Source organism: Eubalaena glacialis, chromosome 10 (assembly GCF_028564815.1).
Source record: "Eubalaena glacialis isolate mEubGla1 chromosome 10, mEubGla1.1.hap2.+ XY, whole genome shotgun sequence".
Lineage (NCBI taxonomy): Eukaryota > Metazoa > Chordata > Mammalia > Artiodactyla > Balaenidae > Eubalaena > Eubalaena glacialis.
In genome coordinates, this window is record NC_083725.1 from 116,414,145 (window position 1) to 116,436,135 (window position 21,991).

General features: G+C 51.0%; 2 protein-coding genes across 2 annotated transcripts; one reads left to right on the forward strand and one right to left on the reverse strand.

Moving 5' to 3' along the window:
• Positions 1-2,633, reverse strand: CCDC87 (coiled-coil domain containing 87). Its single transcript, XM_061203830.1, has one exon. It carries the CDS (start codon positions 2,631-2,633, stop codon positions 54-56), a length of 2,580 nt encoding a protein of 859 aa, XP_061059813.1. The 3' UTR covers positions 1-53.
• Positions 2,634-2,831: 198 nt separating this feature from the next.
• On the forward strand, positions 2,832-16,361 carry CCS (copper chaperone for superoxide dismutase). Its single transcript, XM_061202099.1, has 8 exons — positions 2,832-2,952; positions 3,275-3,347; positions 10,163-10,300; positions 10,508-10,685; positions 11,275-11,335; positions 15,715-15,792; positions 15,864-15,967; positions 16,053-16,361. Exons 1-8 carry the CDS (start codon positions 2,914-2,916, stop codon positions 16,204-16,206), a joined length of 825 nt encoding a protein of 274 aa, XP_061058082.1. The 5' UTR covers positions 2,832-2,913; the 3' UTR covers positions 16,207-16,361.
• Positions 16,362-21,991: the final 5,630 nt, after the last annotated feature.

Below are 21,991 nucleotides of genomic sequence, written 5' to 3' on the forward strand. Positions count from 1 at the left end.
TGAGCTGCTGGGTGTATGGGGGTGAGGGAGGGATCTGAGGGCACTTCGCCTGGTTAAAGAGTAATGGGAGTACTCTCAGGGGCTATTAAAGGCTGGCTGCTGAGCTTCCTGGACAGGGCTGACGGATGGGAGGCCCTCTTGGCCCGGACCAGGTGGCGGACCCGCCGCCGCTGCTGCAGCCAGTAGAGCATCTCCACTTTGTCATGCTTCATCTTGTCCAGGTAGCGCCGCCCCTTGAAGGTCACTGGCTCACCAAAGACTAACTCGATCTCCTCCAGGAGGGGAACCAAAGGAGCCTCCACTAGACTGAGCCTCTTATGGAGATGGTTGCGGATCTGATTCTCCTCCAGGAAGCGACTCAGGCCCATGTCGGTCTTGTGGAAGAAGCGGTTAGGGTCGGAGGCTTGTCGCTCAAAGCACTCCAGTCTCCCCAGCAATATCTCCCGCAGCTGAATGGGCTGCAAGGCCCGCTCCCAGGCACTCACCAGTGACGGCAGCTGCCTCAGGCGGGCATTGGAGCTGTACTTGATGGCCATGTCCAGCCGGTCTTTGTCAGGGACCTCAAGCATGGACCACAGCCGCTCCAGACGCTTCTGCAGGCTCAGGATTTTGTGAGAGTCTTCCAGGAGGCTGTTGTTCTTAGTTCCCAGCCTGCGCTCCAGCACCGTGTCCCAATCCCATTCTCCTGGCACAAAGTCTGGCTCATCGTCTTCCAGCAAGGGCGGTGGGTGCTGAATCTTCAGGGACTCTCTGACAGGGGCCACGATCTCCACAGGAACCTCTTCTTCATACATTTGGAAGATGACATGGAGGAAATCTGTCTGCTGGGTGGTGAGGTACTTGAAGTAGTCACCCACAGACAAAGTCGTTTTCCACCAGTTCAGCCATGAGGCCTTGTTTGACCACTTCTCCCAGCTTTTACTTGCTTGGAGTGATGTGAGGGAGGACATCTTATCAGGGTTGGACTGTAAAGTGTTGGCTCTCTGGGAATAAAGTCCAGCCAGCTTGGTGTTGATGATACGACGCTGTTTTTCTTGACGTAGAAAGGCTGAGGATAGGAAGGCCGACCAGTCTTTATTGGCTGCAGGCTCAACCAGGGGCCCCTGGTCAAAAGAGAAGTGGTCATTAGAGACACGGCTCATCAGCTCCTTGTAGACCTCCCTGATGCTACTGCCAAAAGTGCGATCAGTATCCATTTCCTCCATAAGTTTGGGTTCCAGTTCACCAGCCAGGTGGTTGTATAGGACTCCGGCCCCCTCAACGTGGAAGGAATCCAAAAAGTTTCTTGCTGAGACCTGTACAGCAGCTGCCTGGACCACCTGATTTCTTAGCTTCAAAGTAACAGTGACTGGCTGTGGTTCAAGGGGAGGGGATCTGGGGGACTGGAGGCTCCACTGCTCTGAGGCTTCCTTCTCCTCGAGGCCCTTCAACATTCTCTGCAGCTCTTCCATGTGATGTGTTGCAGCTGGGCGGTAGGTCAGGGCCCCCAAGAGTGGGGGCAGGCCCGAGTCCAGCGGTGAGTAGTGAGACCACCCCAATTGCATGTTCTTCATCCTCTGCTTCAGGTCCTCAGCCACAGTGTCCCCTTCCAGCTCTGGTTTGCTCTCTGCAACCAGGACCAGTGGGGTTAAGGGGCGAGGAGAGAGTGGAGGAAGGCCCAACTCATCTGCTAGTTTCCAGCCCTCACGCAGAGAGGGCATGGACTGGCCCCTCTGGAGCTGGGAGGAGAGGGGCAAGTGGGAGGTGGGGGGAGCCTGGCTGGGGGGAGCCACAGAGGACCCAGGCAGTGAGGCAATCTGTGAATTGAAGTTGCTTTCTCTCCTCTTTTGCATGGTGGACAGCCAGCAGAGAGGCTTCCTCTTCTTCAGCTGGGGAATGGACTTCAATTCCTTCACTGGATCCGGTTCAGGCTCACTGACAAACTCCCGCGGGCGGCTGAGCTGGATGAGGTAGTTCAGGCTGAGGTTGAAATACGGCACTTGGGCAAAGCCAGTGCTGTGATGCCATGGGATAGCGCAGAGCCTGAAAGCCCCAGTGGGGCCGAGGGGGCGCACTCTGGGCACGCAGACTTGGACCTGGCCTTCCTTCAGCAGGGCGCAGAAGTCAGCGAGCAGGCCACGGTAGACCTCGGGGCCGGTGAGGAAGACTGTGCAGTCCCTGGCGAGGCTGGCGGCCAACCGGGTGAGCGTGGCTGATTCGGTGAAGACAGCTGCGGGGGTCGACATGATCTTCTGAAGGTGCAGGTAGCGTACGAAGAGCTGCTCGCTGCTGAGCAGCACGTAGACCAGGAGCCGCTTCCGCAGCCTCCGATTGTTCAAGTGGCTCAGACCAGGTTCGGTGGGGGGCTCCTGCCAGCTGCACTTTAGCTCGTCCAAGATGACCTCGGTGAAACGGAGTCGTACCTTGCGAGGCGCGCGCGCCTCCAGCCCGCTGTTGGCCAGCCGCTCGGCTACCCGGCGGCAGAGCGACGCCACCGTCAGCCGTGAGACCGGTAGGGGCAGCAGCATCGGGACCTCCTGCGGGAGGCGCTTCTGAGACTCTGTGCGCGTCGTCGTGCGGGGGAAGAGAGACAGCGGACGCAGCAACCGGTGGTAAAACCGCTGGAACTCGGGCTCGGGCTTATACGGCTCCATCTTAGACCAGGCAGCGCAGGCGGCGCAGGCGGCGCTGGCGGCGCTGGCGGCGCTGGCGGTTACTAAGGCAACGAGGGGCCGGATGGCCCAAGTACGCCTGCGCAGCACTTGCCCGCTACAGCGTGGACGTGGGTGGGTGGGGATGAAGCGCCTTGCGTGCGCTCGCGGCGGGAGGCGGGGCAAGGAGTGGCTTCCGGGGCTCCGCCTCCCCCGACGCATCTCGGGGTTGGCGCCACAGGACCTGGACAGTTCGGGTCCTACGGTGGTGACTGCGTCAGGGATGGCATCGGACTCGGGGAACCGCGGGACTGCCTGCACGGTGAGGGTCGAGGCCTCGTGTGGGAGCCTCGCAGGGCAGAGAGCCTCGGCCCCTGGGGTGATCGTTAACTTGAGAATGGGGGAAGGAGCGGACACCTGGATTGGGGCCCGGGGTCCAGGCTGGAATGTGAGAGTAGCAGGGCCCTTGGCGTTAATGTTGAGGGGTGTTGCTCCTGGAATGATCGTGAGTGATAATGAAGAAGGCGCTTGAGGAGGGGTCACGTGGGGCGTTACTCCAGGCCTTTGGGGGTGGTCACAGGGGAGGTAGTGAAACAGGGTCACGCAAGAAGGTTTCGCCAGCTCTCATCGGCCCGTCCTTGCAGCTGGAGTTCGCGGTGCAGATGACCTGTCAGAGCTGCGTGGACGCGGTGCGCACGTCCCTGCAAGGGACAGCAGGTAAGAACCAGATTAACTTCTCTGCGCGCAGTCAGGAGGCCTCTGGGAGGGGCAGGCAAATCTCTTAGACCAACCCTACTCCCATTTACAGATGCAGAAATTGAGACCTGGAGAGAGGAAGGAATGTTCTCAGTTACACAGAGACCCAGAGGCGGAGTCTAGAGTGCAGGTCTCAGGCCTGCCCTGCCAGATTCTTCTACTGGCTCTAACTGCCTGCCCTTCTGGTTGTCTTAAACCTCCGGTGCCTGGAGGGTGAGGAGGTAGGCAGAGCGTAGTCCCCCCCTACAGGGGGTTTTCCCTGGAACACAGGCAGTTCTTGCTTGAGAAACAAAATAATCTTGACAAAGCAAACAGCAGCCCTAGCCATGTTCCATCCTAGGCGGCCCTGATTCTTTTTTTTTTTTTTTTTGGCTGCTTTAGGTCTTCGTTGCTGCACTTTCTCTAGTTGCGGTGAGCGGGGGAGGTGCGCGGGTTTATTGCCGTGGCTTTTCTTGTTGCGGAGCACGGGCTCTAGGGCGCGGGCTTCAGTAGTTGTGGCACGTGGGCTCAGTAGTTGTGGCTCGTGGGCTCAGCTGTTGTGGCGCACAGGCTTAGTTGCTTCGCGGCATGTACAGTCTTCCCAGACCAGGGATCGAACCCATGTCCCCTACATTGGCAGGCAGATTCTTAACTACTGCGCCATCAGGGAAGTCCGGCCCTGATTCTTAAAAGCCAGCTAGCTGGTCTGGAGATGACCAGGCACGATCGGAAAGATCTGAGAAGGCAGAGCCACCAGCATGGCCGTGGGAACTGCCTGCCTTTGATTCTGTTAAATGTTTATCCAGTCATTCAGGTATAGACCAGACACTGGGGGCTTTTTAGGGAAGAGGGTTCACAAGTGTTTCAGGCACAGCCTCTGCCCTCAGGTAACATGAGCGCACAAGCATTGCGCTGGGAAGAGCAGTTCTTGGAGGAGCTGCCATGTGATGGCTTCTGAAACTGGGACATTGGTGGCACTTGGCTCTGTATAAGGCAGCAGTGTGTCCTAGGTCTTCGGGGATATGTGCTCTAGAGTCAGACTGTTTGGGTTCAAATCCTCCCTTTGCCACTTAATGGCACTAAGACCTCATGCATGTTACTTTTTGTGTCTGTTTCTTCAGTGTTTAAATGGGCAAGGTAATGGAAGCTACCCCAGAGGTTCATTGTGAAGAGTAAATTAGTTAATACATGTAAAAGCACTTTAGAAAGGTCTTTGGCATGTAGTGAGAGCCCACTAAATCTTAGGAATTATGAGGGGAAGGGCTTATAGGTGGTAAGCTGGTTGGGCAGAGGCATGAGGGGACAAATCTTTTTTTTTTGTTTTTTGGCCGCGCCGTGCTGCATGTGGGATCTTAGTTCCCCCACCAGGTATCGAACCTGTGCCCCCTGCAGTGGAAGCGCAGAGTCTTAACCACTGGACCGCCAGGGAAGTCCCTGATCTTTTTTAAGTTGTTCAAACTGGCTTATTTAGGGGTTCCATTTTCACTCCTCAATAGATTTCATGTATTTCTCATATGCTTCTTCACCCATTAGTTCATCTAGTTCTGAGGTGTTCCTGAATGTCATCTTGATCAGCCAACCATCTTCATAACAACATTTGTGGACATGTCCTGGATTTTCTGCAGGAGCTTCATTTATTTCAGTTACTTCTTCTGATAGAGGAGACTAGAGTTCACTAGCAGCTCTCACACTTTCCAAAGCACCAAACTCCTCTTGTTGGTTCAATTTTGTCCCAACTTCAGGCAGACTACAGTAAACAACATCTCCCAAAGCTTTCTGTGCAAAATTGTTGATTCCCACTGTTCCAGCACCATTTCCTTTTGTTAGCCATTCATTTTTGCCCGTGAATTTATGCACGGAGAGCAGAGCGGGGCTGGTGCGCAGCGGCCGGGCAGCGCCTGCCCTCAACCCCCAGAGTGCTTGGTGCTGGCTTCCAGTGCCATGTTTGCAGAGGGGGACAGATCCTAAAGCTGGGTTTGCTTTGACTGTGTGTTTGGGAATGAGGGGTGCGTGTCTGAGAAAACTGAGCCATTCCACTGAGAGTGGAGTGATCTGACCAAAGCTTTCCAAGGCTGTTGGACTCTACCTCCTGTAAAACATTCTTACTGGGAGAGCAGACAGCTGGACTTCTGTTGGACATAGGGCAGTTTTTAGCTCTCAGCAGGTTTCTTAGAGACCAGGTAAAGACTTCTGGTGACTACGTTTTCTGGTCTGGGTAACTGGAAGCAGCTTGGCTTTCTCATGGGCTGGCTTCCCAGATGCAGAGAGGGAGACAGAAAGAGTGATTGGTTGATTTGCCCTCTCCAGGAGGCCTGGGCTTTGGGGAAGAAGGCTCTGCTTTCCCCCTAGGGGTAAGTGAGAGAACCTCCCAGCCCAAGGCTCACTTCCTTGAACTCTTATCACCCACCCTAGAGTCCCCTATGGCCTTATCTTTTCTCCCTCTCTGGGCTCTGAGCTCAACAGGTACTTCTGGCCTGGCCACACTACACACCGGCCAAACCGAACTGCTGCTCAGCTGGGGAGCCAGCCTTCTTGGTTCAGACTCAGGTCAAGAGTTCGGGAAGTGCAGTCACAAGGAGCTTCCCACTGGGGCCCTCCCACTTTCAGTGCAGAGAAGCAGCTCTTCTTAGGAGACCCCAGAGCAGCAACCTACCTGTGCCAAAGCCAGTCCATCAGAAAGTCTTGTCTGCTGTGTCTAAAACTCTTTTTCCGTACTTTGGGCTTCACACCCAACCAAGCCACCTCACCTCTCCACGACCCACACGAGAACCTTATCTTTGGGCTCTCTGTTGCCCTTTCCAATAGCTTCTTCACATAGAAACCAGAGTGATTTTTTCATTTTTTATTTTCAATTATTTTATTTTATTTTATTTTTTGGCTGCGCCGCGTGGCTCGTGGGATCTTAGTTCCCCGACCCGCTGGTCGAACCTGCACCCTTGGCAGTGAAAGCCTAACCACTGGACCGCCAGGAAATTGCCAAGAATGATTTTTTAAATCAAACCTCAGATGTTGTCACTGCTCTGCTTAAAATCCTCTAAAAGTCATAATATTTAAGAGCTTCCCATAGGCCAGGCGCTGTTCTAAGTGCTTTATGGGAGATAACTCGTTTAGGCCTTCAGTAGCCCGCTGAAGTAGGTCGTATTATTATCTCCATTTTCAGATGAAGAAACTGAAAAGAAAACTCAACAGAAAGGTTGAGTAAGCTAAGGCCACACAGCTAGTAGGTGGCAGACTCAGAATTTCAACTCCAGAGCCCACACCCTCAACCACTGTACTCTGTGGCCTCTCCCAATGGCCTCCCCTTACATTAAAATTAAATTCCAGATTCTTTCCTGTTGCCTGCAGGGCTTTGTTTCATTGGTCTCCACTTACAACTTTGTATCTTATCATTCTCTTTACTCCAGCTCCAGCCACTTGGGCCTTTCTCTTCTTAGAACACATAGATGTCGTTCCTGCCTCAGGGTCTTTGCCCAAACTGTACCCTCTGCTGGAATGCTCTGCCCTGACTACATTCAGGCCTTTGCTTAAAGGCTCAGAGAGACCTTCCTTCACCAGCCTAAGTGGCTCGCCAATTATTCCCCAATACCTGTTTCATTGAGTACACTTTGCACTATCTGAATGTCCCTGTGCATGTGTTTGATATCCATATTCCTGTGCTGGAACACATGCTGCTTTATGGGGCAGAGACATCACCTGACTTGTTCCCTGCTGCATCCCTACTGCCCGGAACGGGGCACATGATAGGCACTTAGTGTACATTTGTTCAATGAATGAATAAGCAAGTGAATCCCTCACACTGCATGCTTACTTGAGCTCTGGGAGCCTCAGACAATCAGTCCTTTGGGGCCCAGTCCTACTTCCTGTGGGGCAAGAGGACCAAGCATCAGCTCTGGAGTCGGACAGGCTGCCTTCTGAGCTTTGCGATCTCGAGCCAGTTGCGAAGCCCTCCAGCCTCATTTCTTCACTCGCCAGAGGAGGACAGTATCACTGTCCTGATGTGTGTAAAGCTGAGCACACAGCTCTTGGCATTCCCTAGAGGCTCAGAGTTCCCTGCCGTCCTCCCTACCACCTTGGCATCCAGAGGCACCTCTGGGTGGACCTGGAGCTCCAAGGCTTCACGCTAGGTGGCCCAGGATGAGACATTGTGTTAAGTGACGGGCAGTTGGGTTATTTGGGGGGTTTTCTTCTCGCAGAATTGCAGAATTGCCCGGTACTTGCTGGGGAGGAGATGGGTGTGTCTGTCTGATTTCTGTTTACAAATTCGGTCCCTCCCCCAACAGTGTCACCGATGGGGCAGGGGATCTGTAGAAGCAAGACCGCGGGACCCTTTGTAACCGCAGGCCAAACAGTCCTGCCTCTTGGGTGCTACCTCCTCCCAGTGCCGTTTCCCCATTTTGCCTCGAGTTGGAAGGAATCTGAACAGCTGAGGTTCCTTGTGTGTGCCTCAGGGATTGTTATTCCCGTCACTGCCTGATGGTTAATCCAGGTGTAGTCTTTTTTTTTTTTTTTTTTAACATCTTTATTGGAGTATAATTGCTTTACAATGGTGTGTTAGTTTCTGCTTTATAACAAAGTGAATCAGTTAGACATATACATATGTTCCCATATCTCTTCCCTCTTGCATCTCCCTCCCTCCCACCCTCCCTATCCCACCCCTCTAGGTGGTCACAAAGCACCGAGCTGATCTCCCTGTGCTATGCGGCTGCTTCCCACTAGCTATCTATTTTACGTTTGGTAGTGTATATATGTCCATGCCACTCTCTCACTTTGTCACAGCTTACCCTTCCCCCTCCCCGTATCCTCAAGTCCATTCTCTGGTAGGTCTGTGTCTTTATTCCTGTCTTACCACTAGGTTCTTCATGGCCTTTTTTTTCTTTTTTTCCCTTAGATTCCATATATATGTGTTAGCATACTGTATTTGTTTTCTCAGTAACAAAAAAACAAACAACCCAATCCAAAAATGGGCAGGTGTAGTCTTGAATCTCCCGCAGCCCGTGAGCTCCCTGCGGACTAGGACTGGTGCTTTCCCTGACCCTGGCCTCCTCCAGGCCCAGCACACATTTGTTGAATGAATACAGGACGGGGGTGGCAGTGGGTGGGGGAACCAAGGATGAAGGGAACGCAGACAGTCAGTGCAGCCTTCAGTTCACACAGCACTGGCTCAGCAGAGGGACATGCCTCGCTTAACCTATGTCTTCTGGGCTGCCCAGGGCTCCCGGCTCCCATGGGCTCTACCCTGCCAGAGCAACAGACACACTTACTAAGATCAGAGCAGAATGGTTGTAAGCTCCACAGGTGAGATCATCCCTCAGAGTTCCCAGCCATTCCCCATGCTCTGGCTCAGGATTCAAGAGTTCTCTTAAAAGGTTTATGAGCCCTGAACATCTGAATGAAAGAGAAGCCCCTTCTCGTCCTTCTTTGAGTTGGCTCGATGGCCCTCGAAACTGAGCATGTGTCAGAATCGTCCTGCAGGTTGTGTACACACCAGGGTGACTTCAGGGATTTGGAGGGCAGTTGAGACCCTCTGACTTTTGAACCTGACCCTTGTGGACCACACAGAGCTCCTGCCCACACAGAGGATTGTAATCGGTGCAGCATGAGTTACATGGGAGAAGTGGAAACTGCCACAGGAGGATGGAGGAGGGGGTGCCAAGCCAGCCTGGAGGCTGGAGCTGGTTCTCAGGGTGAGCAGTGTTCAGGTGAAGTGCTCGGGCTCTGGAGCTAGGCTGCCTGGGATGATTTCCAGTCCCACCATTCACTACAACGTGACTTGGAGCAAGTTGCATAACTTCTCTGTGCCTCAGTTTTCTCATCTGTAAAGTGGGGATAATAGTGCCCAACTCACAGGGTTACTGCATTAATACAGGTAAAGTACGAAAAAGCCCACAGTGCATGTTCAGTAAATGTTAGCTTTCAGGATAGTGGTGATAGCCCCCTCTTTTTTATGTGTGCCAGCTTTATTGAAATATTCATATATCATAAAATTCATCCATTAAAATATACAATTCAGTGGTTTTTAGTATATTCACAGAGTTGTGCAACCATTACCACTATCAATTGTCTATTTCATCACCTCATGAAGAAATTGTACCCTTCAGCTATCACCCTCCTACTCCCCTACTCACTAATCTACTTTCTGTCTCTATAGATTTACCTATTCTGGGTATTTCATCCAGAATGACATCATCTAATATGTGCTCTTTGTGACTGGCTTTCACTTAGCATAATGTTTTTAAGGTTCATCCACATTGTAGCATGTATCAGTGCTTCATTCCTTTTTATGGCTGAATAGTATTCCATTGTATGGGTACACATTTTGTTTATCCACTCATCATTTGATGGGTTTTTGGGTTGTTTTCACCTTTTGACTATCATGAGTAATGTGGCTATTGATAGCCCACTTTTTTTTTTTTTTTTTAATAGCCCACTTTTATACAAACATTTTTTTTTATTATTTAATTTTTAAAACTTGAAGTATAGTTGATTTACAATGTTGTGCTGAAACATTTTTAAAAGAACTATCTATGTTTCAAAAGTTATAAATAATGCCTGGCATGAAATAAGAATTCACAACACTCCCGGGGGCAAGATGGCGTTATCCCCACTTTATTCATAAAGAAACAAACTCAGAGAGGTTAAGGGCCTTACACAGCTAGAAGGCAGCTTCAGAGCTTGCCTCCGACCATAGGAAGGTTGGTTAAGATGGGGATAGGGAATGGCCCCCTGATTCTCTCTTCCCTGCTCCCAGCACACGGGTGCCAACCCTCTGCTGCCCTCTGTCCCCTGTCTTCTCCCAGGTGTCCAGAGTGTGGAGGTGCAGTTGGAGAACCAGATGGTCCTGGTACAGACCACCCTGCCCAGCCAGGAGGTGCAGGCCCTTCTAGAAGGCACTGGGAGGCAGGCGGTACTCAAGGGCATGGGCAGTGGCCTGTTCCGTGAGTAACCTTGGCCTTGGCCTCTCTGGGAGGGAGGTGGCCTGGATGTGGTACAGATCCAACCATAGCCTTTGGGGGCTTTGGGTTGGCGTGGCTTTGGGGACCCCGTGAAAGTTATAGGGGGCTCTCTCCATGCCCTTTCCAAGTTGATAAATGGGTGGGGCTGGATGAGGTGGCGAGCCAGCCCTGATGTCTAATACCTTACAGAGAATCTGGGGGCAGCAGTGGCCATTCTCGGGGGGCCTGGCCCTGTGCAGGGAGTGGTGCACTTCCTACAGCTGACCCCTGAGCGCTGCCTCATCGAGGGGACCATTGACGGCCTGCAGCCTGGGCTGCACGGACTGCACGTCCATGAGTTCGGAGACCTCACAAGGAGCTGCAACAGGTGGGTCCTCTGTAACCTCCCTGTAGCATCCTTATTGCCCCAGTTGTGCACCCACTTAAGTGCAGGGGGCTGTGTTCAGCTTTTTACACACTCTTTCACATTTGGTCCTCATAAGTACCCTGGGAGGCATATACACAAAGGCCCAGTCTACAGATGAGGAAACTGAGGCTCAAAAAGGTTAAATGACTTGTCAAAGACCCTGGAACATGTAAATGGTAGAGTGGGGATTTGAACCAAAATCTGACCTAGACGCTCCTGCTCATAGCCACCTTACTGCCTCCGAGATGGAAGGTGACTCCTGGACACGGGAGGGTCAGGTCTCCATGTCATGGTGTTTGTCATGCTGTCATGCCATTAGTTGTTTACTCATCTGTGTCTTGCCTGGAAGCTTATTGAGGGCAGGTCCCATGACTGATTCTTCTTAGTGCCCTCAGCCCAGAGCCTGGCACAGAGTGGGCCTGTGTGTTGAATGAGTGGATGAATGAATAAGTGAGTGAATGAATGAATGAAACAAATGTAAAGTAAGAGGATGGATCACCTGGCCTGCGAGCTATTGTTTCACTGCCCACCTGCTATCTTTCCTTCTTAGCTGTGGGGACCACTTTAACCCTGATGGAATGTCTCATGGGGGTCCCCAGGACTCTGACCGGGTAAGTGAAAGCCCAGAATCCTAACCACTAGGCCACCAGGGAACTCCCCGACCAGGTAAGTATTCGTTTTGGGCTGAGAGAGAACCCAAGGTCTCAGAGGCAGGGCAGGCAGCTCTTGGGGCCTGAAAGTATGATTCCTTTTTGTTGGGGTCTTTTTCCCTCACTTTTTTGGTTCCATTTAGAAACATTTATTGACCCTTTCTGTGTTGAAGGCCTGCTCCCTAAGACTCAGAGTCTGGTGAGGGAGACACTGAGAACTCCTTGGTTGCAGTGCAGTGAGAGAATCCTTGCAGGAGCCTGCAGGAGGCCCTGGGAGCCCAGAGCAAGCTCCTGATCCAGCCCGAGGGGCACACGCAGTGGGAGAAAGCTTCCTGGAGAAGGTGATGGTGTGGAAGTTAAAGGTTTTACGTAAACTAAAAAGGCCGTCCCAGAACTTCCCTGGTGGTCCAGTGGTTAAGACTCCTCACTTCCACTGCAGGGGACATGGGTTCGATCCTTCGTCGTCGGGGAAGTTCCACATGCCTCATGGTGTGGCCAAAAAAAAAAACTAAAAACAAAAGGCTGTCCCTGACGCTGCAGCTCCTGGCCATGGAGTTTAATTTTACACCAGAGAATTGTTTCCCTATCGGCAGTGAGTCACATGCTGCCTTAATGATTCTTGCCTTATCTGAGTACTACTTGTTCTGTTAGTTACTCAATGTTTTGATTTAAATTGACTGATTTTTTTTCCCTTAGGTAAATTTAGTTATTTTTAACATTTTAATCTGTCACTGAAGGTTTCAAACAAGTTCTAAAGTGGAGAAAGTAGAGTCCCGAACCCCCATGTCCCTGTCACCCAGTTACCAACTCGTGGCCAGTCCTGCTTCATCTACACCCCTGGCCCTTCTCCACCATTATTTTGAAGAAAATCAAGACATCATTCATGTAATTAAGGTAGATTTATTTTTAACAAGAAACTTGATATGGCCACAGAAAATAGGAAACCAGTACTTCTAGCCCCAAGAGGAGGATCATTGTGAAAATAAATCAATGCAGACCTAAAAAGTGTCATTAGACTCCTGCTAGGGACTACAGCCTGCTTTATCTTTGTCAGAGTGATTAGTGAATGTCAGAGAGGCGTTAAAGATGTTTTAACACCAAGCTGAAATTTTGTCCTAGATGTCGTGCCAGGAGGACGGCCTCCTCTCTCAGTGATGGGATGTTTCCTAATGCCCTGTCCACACACACCAATTCCGTCTCCTCCACGTGCGGTGCTATGTGTTCCCCTCCCCAGGGATTCAGAGGGGATCACGCCTCTGAGCCGCACACCAGGCCACTTGCTCCTCCGCCCAGTCCTGGAAACGCCTCCCCCTCCTTTATCTTCCTACCGCAAAAGGCCCCAACACCCGGCACAGCAAAAAGTGCCAGGTGTAAGCAGCAGATGTCCCAAAGGAAAACAAGATAAAGCAGAAGTGGCTCTTCTTGCTGCTTGCTCGTCAGCCCCATCACACAGCCCCACCCACCCGTGTGCAGGGGAGGGCAAACAAATGAAAACATGGTGTGTGTTTCTTAATTCATGTAAGTGATTTTTGTTTTTTTGGACTTTTGACAGCTCTGTCACATTTCTAATGATCAAAGTTTTTACTCCTCGCCCCCCGCCCCCTGGGGAGTGGGACAAGCCTTTCTGTTGGGTCCATCGCATAGTGTCACACTTGCGTTCTGTGTGTCAGTTATCTATTGCTGAGAGTCAAATTACTCCAAACTTAGGGTTTTTTGGGGTTGTTTTTGGCCAAGCTGCTTGGCTTGTGCGGATATTAGTTCCCCAACCAGGGATCGAACCCACAGCAGTGAAAGCGCCAAGTCCTAACCACTGGACCACCAGGGAACTCCCAGGTTTAAAACAGCAAGCATTTGTCATCTCACAGTTTCTCTGGGGTAGGAATTCGGGTGCAGCTTAGCTGGGGGCCTCTGTCTTCGGGTCTCTCAAGGCTCGATGTAGGGAGGACCCACTTCCACACGAGCTCATGTTGCTGTTGGCTGGCCTCAGGGCCTCCCTGGCTGTTGGCTAGAGACATCAGTCCTTTGCCAGGTGGGCCTCTCCCTAGGCCAGTGCACAGCACAGCAGCTGGCTGCCGTCAGAGCAAGTGAGTGAGAGAGAAGGCGTCCAAGACTGAAGCCACACTCCGTTTGTAACCTAAGCTTGGAGGTGACACCAGGTCCAGCCCACCCTCGTGGTGGAGCACACAGGGTGTGAATCCAGGGGGTGCATCTTAGAGGCAGTCTTCCTCATTGAAGCCTTGAAAGGTGCTGAGCAGGAATCAGGCAGGTGAAGAAGGGAGAGTGGGAATGGAGGCTCAACAGGGGACGCCCCGTAGACAAAGCCCTGGAGGCTTGAACCGGCAAGAAGGAGGTCTGGGAACTGGCAGCCCTATGCCTCGTAGGAAGTGGAGTTTCTGAAGGGCAAGAGACCACCTCGCGACCTGTGCCTTGGCCTGGGCCCCTCTCGGGGCAGGGCGTCTGAAGGGGCTGGAGCCAGCTGCTGTCTTGTACCCGAGCCCTTGGTATAGGCGGAGGAAGACTTGAGCAAGAGCTACGTGTCCAAGCGGCCATGATAACTGGCGTGTTCCTTTTGGATTTCAGCGTCTGGTTTTGCCCAGACAGAAGTGAATTCAGCGTGGGATTTATGTCCAAGCCTGGTTGTCCCTTTGCACATCTCCTAACTGGTTTCTAAGCTTCCTTCCCTTCTCTCCCCATCCGCCTCCAGCCCTTTCCCTTCATGCACGGTATTAGAGGAACTACTCCAAAGCATGGAGTAACCGTGTCACACCCCTGCCTGAAACCTTTCTTGGCTCCCCAGTACCCAAGGGTACAGATCTCACGTGGCTACTTGGTGTGACATTCAGTGCCGCCTGGCCCAGTTCCAGCCACCTGTGTGCAGGGGAGGGACTAGAAAGCCTGCATCTCCCGACCCTCTGCTGCCGGATCACGCCTCTGAGCCGCACACACCTAATTCCGTCTCCTCCACATGCGGTGCTATGTGTTCCCCTCCCCAGGGATTCAGAGGGGATCACGCCTCTGAGCCACACACCAGGCCACTTGCTCCTCCGCCCAGTCCTGGAAACGCCTCCCCCTCCTTTATCTTCCTACCGCAAAAGGCCCCAACACCCGGCACAACAAAAAGTGCCAGGTGTAAGCAGCAGATGTCCTAAAGGAAAGCAAGATAAAGCAGAAGTGGCTTTTCTTGCTGCTTGCTCGTCAGCCCCATCACACAGTGACATGCTCTGTGACCCTGCTTTGCAGCAAGGCCGTGTGTACCAGCCCATGTTGGCTCAGGCTCTTACCTCTGCCCAAGTGTCACGTTGGGGGCAGTTTATTTGCACAGACAGACGTGGGTCTCTGTGACTCATCAGTAGGGCCTTGTCACCAGGAAACACACTCACTGTTGTGCTAACCCTGTGTTTTGTAATCACTAGTCTGTTCCATGTCTGGCTCCTTACCATGCTCTGAACCCCTTGAGGGAGGTTGACCACATATACACCATCACCTCCCACCCTGCCTGGCAGAGGGTGTCTGATGTAGGCGGAGCTCAGTAGCTGTGTTAGGACATTTTTTTTTTAATATGTTTATTTATTTATTTGGCTGCACCGGGTCTTAGTTGTGGCGTGCGGGATCTTTTTAGTTGCGGCGTGCAGGATCTTTTTAGTTGTGGCATGTGGGATCTTTAGTTGCGACATGCAGGATCTTTAGTTGCGACATGCAGGATCTAGTTCCCTGACCAGGGATCAAACCCGGGCCTCCTGCATTGGGAGCGCAGAGTCTTAGCCACTGGACCACCAGGGAAGTCCCAGGACATTTTTATTACCTTCAAGGGAGAAGGTGGGCAGAACCAGGTCTTGGGGGCAGGAGACGCCCTTCGCCCCTGTGTTTCTTCTTTTCCTGGAGGCCGGACGTCAGGGAAGGGATGCTGGCTACCTCTGATGGTCAAGAAGCCAAGCTTGGCCAACTTAAGCCCAGGGGAACTGCAGACTACCAGGGGCTCACAGAGTCATCGGGAGGCTGGAGAAGTGGGCTTGGAAAGAAGCAGGAACCGGGCTAGATTCTGAGGCTTGGATGCAGACTGGGCAGCAGCCTTGTAGGAGAAGCAGCCTGGTCTAGTGACATGACTTCCTAGGGATGGGGTCACTGGCCATTTTCAGCGTGCTGTCATTCAGCATGCCCAGGATTTTAGTTCCAGGGAGAGAGAGTCCGTTGCCTTCCTTGTGTCCTGGGCCGTCCCTTCATCCTACCAGACTGGACCCATAGGAGGACACTGGTACTCTGAGGAAGGGGAACCAGATACTGAGAAGCCAGAAGTTAGCAGCCGTGTCCCACGTGCCCTTTCCCCCCGGGTCTCATTGCAGCACCGCGGAGACCTGGGGAACATCCACGCTGAAGCTGATGGCCGAGCCGTCTTCAGGATAGAAGATGAGAGGCTGAAGGTGAGGTGGAAAAGAAGGCGGGGACCTCTCCTAACAGGTCCACTGTCTGAGGTCGTTGTCTCCCCTCAAAGGTGTGTGATGTGATTGGCCGAAGCCTGGTCGTCGATGAGGGAGAAGACGACCTGGGCCGGGGTGGCCATCCCTTGTCCAAGATCACAGGGAACTCGGGAGAGAGGTGAGCGCTCTGTCCGCAGTGCCTGCGGAGACCGGGAGGGTCCGGGCAGGTAGGTGCTCGTCTCGACCCCACTGCTCTTCCTCAGGTTGGCCTGTGGCATCATCGCACGCTCTGCTGGCCTTTTCCAGAACCCCAAGCAGATCTGCTCCTGCGACGGGCTCACCATCTGGGAGGAGCGAGGCCGGCCCATCGCTGGCGACGGGCGAAAGCAGCCCGCCAGTCCCCCCGCCCACCTCTGAGCACAGCCTCAGCCTCGGGTCTGTCACTGTCCTCCCTGCTGAGCACTTCCGGAGGGAGGCCCTGCTCACCCAGTCCTAGGAGAACTCGTGTGCGGGGTGTGTAGGCGTTGCTGTGATCTTCCCTTGGCAAATTAAAGTTTTATTTTGATATGGAACTTTGTGTTTTGTCCATGTCCTGTTGCCCCTTAATGGGCTTAATAACCACAGTCTCTCTGCCTCTGTCCTCCCTGTCGAGGGCCACCTCTTGGCTTCAGAGGCAAAGAAAACTGGATTCAAAGCCACACAGTTCCTGAGGGCCGTATCCTTCTCCTCAGGGTCAGAGTGAAGGACCATAGCAGACATATTTCTGTCTGTGGCCTGTCCCCCTCCCTTCACTATGGCCAGTTGGAACCAAAATGGACACCTGACCCACACAGGGCCTTGCTTTCCCAGAGAAATCAAAGTGGATCCAACTTTAGTTTCTCCCTAGGGTTGGATCTGTAACATGGAAATATGGGAACTGTGGGTGGGCCTCTTCTCCCTGCCTTATGGACCGAGTATCAGAAAAAGGCCATCTGCTGAGGAGGAAGAATGAGGCAGATGCACGGGGAGAACCTAAGAGTCGCAGGAGAATGCCAGATGCTCCGGAGTCCGCACTCTGGGCCTTTCGTGAGGCCAGCGACCTCCTGACCTGGGAGTCAAGAGACCATCCCCCCACCAATGCATCATCACCCACTTTCTAAAAAAAAATTAATGTGGCTTGAGTTGATTTCCTTACTCGCAAGTAAAAGACTCTTAATTAATCGAGTAAATAAAGTGTTTGGCACAGGGCCTGGCACAGGGTAAGTTAAGGGAGTAGTGCCTGTGATTCTGAGGCCAAATGCGGCCCCTGGAGGCAGACCCAGCCAGGCTCCCCTCTCACAGGGATGGCCGATGTCCAAGGACATCGAATTCCTTGGGGAATTGGGGCGGGGAATTCTGGGGCTCCGCACTCATCTGTTGTGCCCACTGCCCCCACTGGACCGTGTCATGCTTGCTCATCCATGACGAAGCTGCTTTTGTGACATGGTAGGCTGGCAGAGTGCAAACTTTGCCCCTTCCACTGCCCGCTTGGAACAAGGTGGGTGGTTTTACAGTCAGCTGGCCTTGGCTTAGATGCACCTGGCTCTGTTCCCATTCCCCAGGCCCTGTCTGTTTCCCTCTCAAGACTGCTGGCTCTGCCTCTAGCCCTGCTCTTTCTCGCCAAACCTATGCGGGTTGCTTTCCAGCTCCCCTTGGTTCCTGGGGAACCAAGTCCTTTTAAGCCTGGGGCCCAGGCTGTGTTTCTCCACCTGAGAATCATTGCAGGAACTCCCCTTGGACTCTGCTCACAGCCACCTCCTGACCTCTCACCTTCATTCTGGAATTCTAGCTGGATTTAACCCATTTATGGCTAAACTGCTCACCATCCCCTGCCACTCTTTTTCTACTCCTAAGGGATCAGTATCCCCATTAACTTTTCTCTCTTCTAAACTCTTAGCCGTGTGGTTTTCAAACTTCGTTTTAAATCACAGAACACTGTTCAAATACCCTGAAACCCTATCTGTAAAGCAGAAGTGGAACTACAGCCAAAGATGCTTAGCTCTGACTAAGCTTCCCAAAAGCCCTGGGGCTTCAGGGAGCACAGGTGGGAAATCTTTGCCAAATTCAGGCATTTTCGTGTTATCTCTCAACTTCTGCCATGTCCACCAACCATCTGTACTATCATTTACCAAATACTATTCTTTAAATTAATTCACTTTGAAACTTACTTAAAAAGGAAAATTTAATCATATTAGCTAACACCTGTATAATGATGATTAAGTGCCAGACTCTATTCTGAACACTTCACATGCAGTAATTCATTGAATCCTCATGACAATACTACAAGGTAGGTTCTGTTATTTATTTTTTTCTTGGTCACGCCACGTGGCTCGTGGGATCTTAGTTGGCAGTGAAAGCTCGAGTCCTAACTACTGGACTGCCAGGGAATTCCCAGTAGGTTCTGTTATTATCCTATGTTACAGATGAGAAAAGTGGAACACAGGGTGATTATGTAACTTGCCCAAGATCACACAGCTAGTTACTTGGCCAAGTCTAGATTCAGACACAGGTGGTCTGGTTCTAAGTCTATATTGGTTCTCAGTGTAACGTATGAAAAGCAAGAGTCATTTGCCATAAGTAGAAGTTTGCAGGGACTTCCCTGGCGGTCCGGTGGTTTAGACTTGGTGCTTCCACTGCAGGGGGCAGGGGTTCGATCCCTGGTCGGGGAACTAAGATCCCACAAGCCGTGCGGCTCGGCCAAAAAAAAAAAAAAAGAAAAGAAAAAAAACTGTTCCACCACAAATTGCTCAAAATCATGTGTAACCCCAAGGATTTTTGCACTGTGTCTCAGGGAACCCAGATACTTTCTTTTGCCCCCTGTTCTCTCAGCTGCCATTTAGCATCTTTCCTCTGCCGCAGCTGCTTTCTCAGTGGCTCCCAGTGCCCAGCCTCATAATCCACGTCTTGGGGACCTCCTATCTCTTCTGCCCTCTTCCCCCTGGGTTTTCACCTTCTGGCGTTGCATTCTCAGTTCTGCCTGGGGGTCCACATTGTGGGTTTGTAGAGCTACTCCTTTTTCCCAAGCGGGAGATCTCCCCAGCTGAATCCTGGTAGAGGGGCCCAGTTGGAGTCACTCTTCAGAGCCGTGGCAGAGCCTCGGCTCAAGGACTCCTGGCCACAGGTGGGATCCTTGGAAGAGGTGGGGGCTGTTATGCGAAGGTAAGTGAAATTCTGGCTTCTGAAAACCCTTCTCTCTGTTCCTCCTCTGTCTTCTCTGCTTTTCCACTACCAGTGGCTCTCAAGTGGGGGCCCTTGTCATCACTCGACCAGCGACTTGAGCAACACCTGGAAACGTTTGAAATGCAAATTCTGGAGCTTCACTCCAGACTTAACTGAATCAGACACTTGGTGAGTGAAGCCTAGGAATCTGTTTTAAAAGCCTTTGGGGGGGTGGGGAGGGATAAATTGGGAGGTTGGGATTGACATATACACGCTACTATATATAAAATAGATAACTAATAAGGACCTACTGTATAGCACAGGGAACTCTACTCAATGCTCTGTCTTGACCTATATGGGAAAAGAATCTAAAAAAGAGTGGATATATGTATATGTATAACTGATTCACTTTGCTGTACAGCAGAAACTAATGCAACATTGTAAATCAAGTGTACTCCAATACAAAATTTAAAAAAAAAAAAGCCTTGTAGGTGATTTTGAAGCACACTAAAGTTTGAGAACTACTAGTCTCACGTTTTAAAACTGGTTAGGGGGACTTCCCTGGTGACGCAGTGGTTAAGAATCCACCTGCCAATGCAGGGGACACAGGTTCGAGCCCTGGTCTGGGAAGATCCCACATGCCGAGGAGCAACTAAGTCCATGCGCCACAACTACTGAGCCCGTGTGCCACAACTACTGAAGCCCGTGCGCCTACAGCCCACGTTCTGCAACAAGAGAAGCCACCGCAATGAGAAGCCCGCGCACCGCAACGAAGAGTAGCCCCCGCTCGCCGCAACCAGAGAAAGCCGGTGGGCAGCAATGAAGACCCAACGCAGCCAAAAAAAAAAAAAAAAAACTAGTTAGGGACTTCCCTGGTGGTCCAGTGGTTAAGACTCCAAGCTTCCACTTCAGGGGGCACAAGTTCATTCCCTGGTTGGGGAACTAAGATCCCCCAAGCTGCGGGGCACGGCCAAAAAACAAAACAAAAAAAGAAACTGGAGCTATGTGTTATAGGAGTAGAGTCAGGACTATCCTCCAGCCCCCAAAATCTTCCCCTCTAATTTAAATACATATATGTCACCTACTTCCGAAAAGGACTTGAGGTATCTTAGCCAGAGAGAGAGAGAGAGAGAGGAGATTATACCTAAAAACCCTGGTGATGGAAGCACCATAACAGAGAGAGGGCTGAGCTTTAAGGCCAAGAGGAAAGTGCTGTGGGTTCCCTTGGTCTAATTGCCTAATAATACCGCTAAAAATTTCAGCAGGAGAGAATCCTGTCACCGTGTCTATGATGCACGTTAGTGGTATTGGTGCACCTGAAGAGACTGTGATTACTTCTTTTTTTAAAGTTACTGTGATAGGCTCATAATGCCTCCCCTACCACACACAAATTATCAGGTCCTAATCTCTGGAAGCTGTAAATATTACCTTATCTTGGAAAAAGGGTCTTGGCAGATATGATTGAGTTACCGATTTTGAGATGAGATTATCCTGGATTACCTGGATGGGCCCTAAATGCAAGCACAGGTATTCTTACAAGAAGAAGGCCCAGGAGGTCCCCCCCAACCCCTGGCACCACGGGGCATGCGGGATCTTAATTCCCTGACCAGGGATCGAACCCATGTCCCCTGCAGTGGAAGCAAGGAGTCTTAACCACTGGACCGCCAGGGAAGTCCGGAAAGAAGTTTAATGGTATTGACCTTGGAGACTAGAGTGACGCGGCCACAAGCCTAGGGATGCCAGCAGCCACCAGAAGCTAGCTGGTAGGGACGGTTTCTCTCTTAGAGTCTCTGGAGGGCACAAGGCCCTGCTGACACATTGATTTCGCCCAGTGCTACTAATTTGGACTTCTAGCCTCCAGAACTGTGAGAGAATAACTTTCTGTTGTTTTAAGCCACCCAGTTTTTTGGTGATCTGTCACAGCAGCCACAGGAAACTAATACAGTTACTATTCAATTGTATTAAAGTAACATACTTAAAGCCTAGCTTTCCTTAAGGCTTTAACTTTACAACGTTTATTGTTCTATCTATAAATCTAGTAAAATAAGAGTTATTATCTTTACCTTTTCTTTGATAAACTCTGGTTGGCTACACTGGACTCCTTTAAATAATCATACCCATCTGCAACTTAAATTCTTTCAAACTTTAAAGAATTGTATTTGTATATTTAATATGTTTAATTTTCTTAAATACCACAGATTCCTAGCCTAAATGTAAACTTCTCAACATACTTCCTAAGTCTTTTTTTTTTTAAAGATATTCTATTATGTGGGTCCCTATCCTTTTTTAAAAAAATAAATTTATTTACGTATTGATTTTTGGCTGCTTTGGGTCTTCATTGCTGCACTCAGGCTTTCTCTAGTTGTGGCAAGCGGGAGCTACCCTTCGCTGCAGTGTGCAGGCTTCCCATTGCAGTGGCTTCTCTCTTGTTGCTGAGCATGGGCTCTAGGTACACGGGCTTCAGTAGTTGTGGCTTGCGGGCTTAGTTGCTCCGCGGCATGTGGGATCTTCCCGGACCAGGGCTCGAACCTGTGTCCCCTGCATTTACAGGCAGATTCTTAACCATTGCACCACCAAGGAAGTCCCCCTGTTAAGCCTTACAAATACATTGAAACTATTCTACAACTGTTTACAAACTTTAAAAAAAATTACACATTTTAGCTAAAAATCGTGACCCTAAAGTCAATTTTTGAAAGTGCTGTATTTTGTAATTATTTTAGATTAACAAAACAAGGTGCGATATGGATAAATCTTGAAAACATTAAGCTAAGTGAAAGAAGCCAGACATGTGAGCCATATATTTTTGTATTGTTCCATTTATATAAAATGTCTTGAATAGGCAAATCCAGAGCCAGAAAAATTAGTGGTCACCAGGGCATGGGTGAAGGGGAGAATGGGGAGTGACAGCTAATAAGTATAGGGTTTCTTTTTGGGGGTGATTAATTAAAATGTTCTGGAATTAGATAGTGTGGTGATGGTTGCACCACCCTGTGAATATACTAAAACCACTGAGTTATACACTCAA

Excerpts from the sequence above, each read along its gene's own strand:
- CCDC87 (XM_061203830.1), bottom strand. The coding sequence starts at position 2,633 with ATGGAGCCGTATAAGCCCGAGCCCGAGTTCCAGCGGTTTTACCACCGG.
- CCS (XM_061202099.1), top strand. The coding sequence starts at position 2,914 with ATGGCATCGGACTCGGGGAACCGCGGGACTGCCTGCACG. Across the intron at positions 2,953-3,274 it reads ACCGCGGGACTGCCTGCACG|CTGGAGTTCGCGGTGCAGAT; the intron begins GTGAGGGTCGAG and ends CCGTCCTTGCAG. Across the intron at positions 10,686-11,274 it reads CTCACAAGGAGCTGCAACAG|CTGTGGGGACCACTTTAACC; the intron begins GTGGGTCCTCTG and ends TTTCCTTCTTAG.